Source organism: Spermophilus citellus (assembly GCF_964194105.1).
Source record: "Spermophilus citellus genome assembly, chromosome: 10".
NCBI classification, from domain to species: Eukaryota; Metazoa; Chordata; class Mammalia; order Rodentia; family Sciuridae; genus Spermophilus; species Spermophilus citellus.
The window spans coordinates 52,092,700-52,098,699 of record NC_138197.1 but is presented as its reverse complement, the minus strand read 5'-3'; the positions used below and the strand labels follow the sequence as shown (position 1 = coordinate 52,098,699).

Here is a 6,000-nt window from a genome sequence, read left to right as displayed (position 1 = left end):
CTAAATAAACAAAATAAAGGTATTGTGTCCATCTACAACTAAAAATATTAAAGAAAAAAAAAAGATTTCTTAGTAAAAGCAAACGAACTAGAATGGATATGAGGTTCTGGAAAAGAAAATATTTGCATAAGTGATTTACTCTCATCTAGCTACACTGCTTCTTTAAAAAACATCAGATGCTGGGCACAGGGACATGCACCAGACACTTGGGAGGACACCAGATACTTGGGAGGTAGAGATGGGAGGATCTCATATTTGAGGCTAGCATGGGCAACTTAGCAAAACTGCCTGGAAATGAAATAAAGGGCTAGGGATGTAGCTCAGTGGTAAAGTGCTTGACTCTAAAGATACAAAAAAACAAAACAAAAAGACAGAACTTTATAGCATATGTTTAATTGTATTATGAACATTATTCATTCAGATAAAAAAATGATGGCATAACAATGATTTAAAGTTGGTTCAACCATAAATCTGTAAGTGTATTTACCAAGAGCAAAAACAGAAGACTATTAAAAATAGCTACAAAGGTAACACATGTCAAAGTTTCTGTAACTGTTGGAAAGGCATATATCTAAATATGATACAGAATTCTTGAACAGTTCTTTTCTTAGCTACATGGTGCTATGAGTCTGGAAGAGACTGGTTATGGGTACCACTTCTTGTCTTCAGTTGTGATTGAGCAATATCAGCAAGTGCACTTTGTATCTTTTCCAGAAGCATATCCCCTCGGTAAACAACATCTTCCAGACATGTAGCAGCTTCATGATTTTCTTCTTCTAGCTTATACAAGCTAGCAGCCTTTATAAGACAACAAATTTTTAAATCTTTAGAGTTCAGAAGGAAAAAAAGTGGTATTAATTTTTAAAGCTGGATCACTTTCCAACCACTGTGATATATTTTTCAGTAGTAGGAATTCTAAAAACCAGATAACTTGGAAACTATTATTCTACTCTACATTCAGAATTCCACCCTCCTTTCATTCTTTGCAAGGAAAAGGGACAAAACAAGGAACATTCTGAAATGTTCCTCAAAGTGAGGCTTCCTTGTAACTCAAAACTGGACAACTATATTTATTCAGCACCACCTTCAATAGTCTATTCTAGCTCGAACTGATAAAACACCCAACTTAAAATTTAATATTAAAGTAACTTTCACTATTGTAACAAACTGTATCAAATACCTCCTTTAAATCAAAATTCTTTATTACTAGTAAAATTCTCAAATGAGTTTGTTTGTTTTTACCTGTAAAGCAGCTGTAGATTCTTCACTGGGTAAGGAGTCTATCAAAACATCAATGTCTTTTGCTGTTCGTGCAATCAGTGCAGCAAAAAGCTGGGCATATTCTAGAGAAAGACATGACTAAATTAGGTTTTAAAAGAATCTCAAATTTCCCAAAACAAATTTAATTTTAAGTTAATGAAACAAAGAAAGTCATAACTAATGATTAAAGTCTAATTTTGACATACCAATCTTATCACATATTTAACTTAATGTTAGCTTAAATTGGAAATTATGCATAATGTATGTCATTTCCTTTAACAGGATAATATGGTGATCAGTTGAACAAAATTTGTAAATGTGATGGTCTCCTTATTAAAGTCCTTCAAGTAAAATTCAGTTAAATTCATACAATTGATTCTCTAGAGGAGGATCCATCTGCTATTGATATGAACAGAATGATGAAATATTGTGTGAATTGACTAATAAATTCATTTATTTTATGATAAAATTTGTAGTAACATTCTCCAACAACATTTTTAGAAAGAAATCATAAATAAGCTGAGTTTCTCAGTGAATCTAATAAAGGATTACAAGAAATTTCAGACTCAAACTAAGAGAAGCTATAGGAAACTTATTTACCTTCTGTAGGATTAGCTGGCTGGTCTTTGTTAATTGCTGTCTGAATATTATTAAAAGAGGCAGGAGGACCACATTGTTGCAACACTCCAATGGCATTACAAAATTGATCTGCAAGCTTGGGCCAAAGAAGACATTTAAGGTTAGAAAAGATTTACCAATTTTAAGGATTTTATCAGTAATAGCAACAAGTTTTAGTAATAATCTCTGATCAAGGGAATAAAACAGAAGTAATTTTGTATAAAATAAACTAGTGATGATTAATAACAATTATTATTTTTGGAGGGTGCTGGGGATTTACCCCAGGACCTTGTCCACGATAAGCATACACTTTACCGCTGAGCTACACCCCAACCCCACTAAATGTTTTAGTTGTACAAAGAAACCAAGTTTGGTATCAATCTAGTTGAAACAATTAAAAAGAAATATAGAATAACCTTTGTTTTCTTCTGAAAGTAATAATTTTGTCAATACCTATTAGAAGCAACAAATAAAGACTTTTGGAGGGGCAGTGGTGGAAAAAAGCAGATTTGGTAAATATCTAAGTATAGCTCACGTTTAATAAACAATGTGTTATTCATACACAAAGTATGATTCCTTTTCTCACAGAGTGTAATTTCAAGTGTAAAGAAACAATGAGAAAACAACTGCTAGAAAAGAAACCTTAGGTAATAAGAAATATATAATTCTCCAAAACTCTAGTTGTAAATTCTTGGTACTAAAAATGTATTTCTTAAACAGTTTTGAAAACTGAGAATATCAATTCCTTACCATCTCCAAACTAAACACTAATGTACCCCCCACCAACTTCTCTCATTAGTCCTGATCCCTCAAACCTCAATTTCTATTAATAATCAAAACATAAGAATTTCCACTGAGTTTCTCTGCCTTCATTTCATGGACAGAACTCAAAGTCAACTGTTTCCTATGTTAAATATCTAACCTGTATTGGGAGTCAACAAGTGTAACTTCAGATTATTTCCACTCATCTTCAATACCTAACACTACAAATACTTCCCTTTTTATCATTATTGCTGCTGTTTTAGTGTAGTAATCTTACAACAGTATTATAAAAAGCCTCATCATTTTCTAGTTGACCACATTATTTTACCCTGCTCAAAAAAATTAAAGTTCACTCCACCATGGTTTTCAAGATAAATCTCCAACTTACAGGATATTTCAAAACTTTCAATAATCTAAGTCAATTCTTATTCATTTTTCACTACTCCCTCATATTTGCCTGACTAATCATGAATGCATTTATGAGACTAAATGGCTTTGCTCATGTTTTACTACTTGTAAGTACTCAGAAGATATATAAACCTAGATTCTTATACCAGTTCTGTTAACCTGAGTAGCTATTTTCTTCTCTTCCTCTAATTCAGTACTGAGAATTAAACCCAGGGTGCTCTACCACTGAGCTGTAGCCCCAGCAATTTTTTTTTAGTTGTTGATAGACATTTATTTTATTTATTTATTTTTATGTGTACTGAGGATTGAACCCAGTGTCTCACATACGATAGGCAAGTGCTCTACCACTCAGCCACAACCCCAGCCCCCAGCAATTTTTTTAAAAAAATTTTTAGTTGTAGATGGACTCAATACATTTTACATGTTTATTTTTATGTGGTGCCGAGGATCAAACCCAATGCCTCCCAAGTGCTAGGCAGTGTGCTACCACTGTGCCACAACCCCGGCCCACAATTTTTTTTTTAAGATAGGGTTTCACTAAGTAACCCAGGTTGGCTTCAAACTTTCGATCCTCCTGCCTCAGCTTCCTGAATTGAAAGGATTACAGGTGTATGTCACTACCCTCTCCTAGCTTTTTTCATTTTTAAAATTGGAACATTTTATATACAGCCCTGTCATGAGGAATAGCAAAAAACAAACACACACACACACACACACACACACACACACACACACACACACAATATTCAATATAGTGGCAGTTACGTTCTGCAGATGTTTTTCAGATCCATTCATTCATTCACTAATATTTATTGAAAATCAATTCCTTGCCAAGTATTATATATAAACATTCTAGAGATATAGTGAATCTGACATGGTTTCTGTACTCAAATTCCAGAGGGTAGAACAAATGTTAATAGTTAAACATATAATTATGATTAGTATAAAGGCTAAGATTCCCTCTACCTTAGTTCATACAGCTCTATGTCAATCTACTTCAACAGTTACAGCTGAAAACACTTGAATCATTATAACACCCTAATAACAGTTTTTGCATCATTTAAAAGTCTCTTGAGTGTATGACATCTTTCTAATCCACTCAGGAAGTATCATTTTGTAAAGATAATATTTATATATATGGGGCTGGGATTGTGGCTCAGCGGTAGAGCACTGGCCTAGCACGGGCGGGACCCAGGTCTGATCCTCAGCACCACATAAAAAAATAAAGGCATTGTGTTGTGTCCATCTACACCTAAAAAATAAACATTAAAATATTTATATATACGTTAAGCACTCACTCATATTAATCTAAAGGATTCTCAAATCCAATTATCCAGCACCCTGGATTCAAGGCCATATTCATTTTGTCCTCACTATCCTAGTTACAAGATACGAATACGCAAAATTTTCTCTGAAATAATATTTCTATCCAGCAGCATCATTATTATTTGTAAAACCTCAAAGGAGTATTCCCTGAGGGGAGGTTGGCTGGCTGCCCAGCTAAGTCACTGCAAGGTAGATTTTACCTGGTGAATTCAACAACATCTAGGGGCTCAGCCTTAGAAGTTCCTATTTTTATTGCTAAAGAGTGGATCTGTTTTTCACAACTAGGTTCAAGACTCTTCAAGTATACCCAGAGTGATGTATTAACAAGAACACCAAGTTGCTATCTTGGGAGGAGGGTGGAATAGGCATGGGGAACAGGTACCCAGTCAATATTCTGTATAGGCACCTGACCTGGGACAACAAATTACAATCAGAATGACGCCAAGAAATATAACTACCAATGAATAACAGTTTAACTCTTAATGGGAAAAAGTATATGTATCCTTTGGCTTGCATATATCTTGCACTCAGGTACAGCAAGCAGAAAAAAGAAACAGAACGAAAAAGTTAGAAAACCTGCTTACAAGACTAACCTTTAACAGACTTTTGGGGAGACATTAAAGTAGACATAAATAAAATTAGAAGAATCCGTATCATAAAGTTGTCAGTTCTCCCCAAACTATTTGCTAGAAAGTAGCCAAGAGACGGAACAGGAGCCAACCAAGACTAAACAAAACTTCTCACCCATCGCTCTAGCCCCAACCTGAAAATGCAGACGAAGAAAAGCTCTCGATTAACATTTAATTAAAAAGACTCAACAATCAAGAGCACAGGAACCCCCTGGGTGGTAAAAATTAACAAGGAAAAGCAAAACAAACAAAGCTGCTGCTTCTCCCATCCCACACAAAAGGGGGGGGGGAATCCCAGAAACACTACTGACAAATAAAACCGTTCGCAGAAGACACAACAGGACCATGCAGCCCGGACCCCGGAGGCGTGTGGGGGAGTTCCTCGGTCCTAGTCCGGCGAGAGGCTGCTCTCCCCCGCAGCATCGCGCACCACCACCAACCTCCCAGTTCGCGGCGGCGCTTTCCACCGCCACGAGCGAGCACTTTTCACTCACGCCTTGACTCATTCTGCCCCCCACTTCCGAGTTTTCTCTCTCGGGCCCCTTTCTTCCGTCGCTTTACCTCAAAAAAGAAAGCCAGAGACTAATCCAACAAAATTCCTTACCGAGTTCACAGCGTCTTGCAGCTGCGTGAGCCGATCCGCCATGTTCCCCCTGTACGTAAAGGGACGCTCTGGCAACTGCTCCGGCGTGATTGGGCAGCTTTAGGATGCGTCAGGACCAATCAAAGGCCGGCGTTCTTGAACGGGGTGGGGCGTGGAGACAGGAGTAGGTGGGCGTTTTCTCGGGCTTGCTGGGTTTAGACAGGTTAGAGGTTGGGCCGCTTTAGAATTAAGTAAGAGACAATTGGGAACGTCAAATCGCTTTTGGGGCCAAACCCCCTCGAGGTTGTTAGGTGTTCAACACCTTACGGAGATTGTTGGCTCTGTGTGATTATTTGGTAGTTCCTCCTACCTTCTCATGTATTTATTTTCCTTTTTTTTTTTTTTAAATATCAC

The 6,000-nt window shown here is 36.7% G+C and overlaps 1 protein-coding gene across 1 annotated transcript; it reads right to left on the bottom strand.

The window, feature by feature from the left end:
* Window positions 1-373: 373 nt before the first annotated feature.
* Window positions 374-5,684, bottom strand: MED21 (mediator complex subunit 21). Its single transcript, XM_081311505.1, has 4 exons — window positions 5,608-5,684; window positions 1,861-1,975; window positions 1,243-1,343; window positions 374-798 (listed from the first exon to the last, which is right to left on the bottom strand). The coding sequence occupies exons 1-4, from the start codon at window positions 5,647-5,649 to the stop codon at window positions 622-624; spliced, it is 435 nt and encodes a 144-aa protein (XP_081167631.1). The 5' UTR covers window positions 5,650-5,684; the 3' UTR covers window positions 374-621.
* Between the last annotated feature and the right edge of the window lie 316 nt (window positions 5,685-6,000).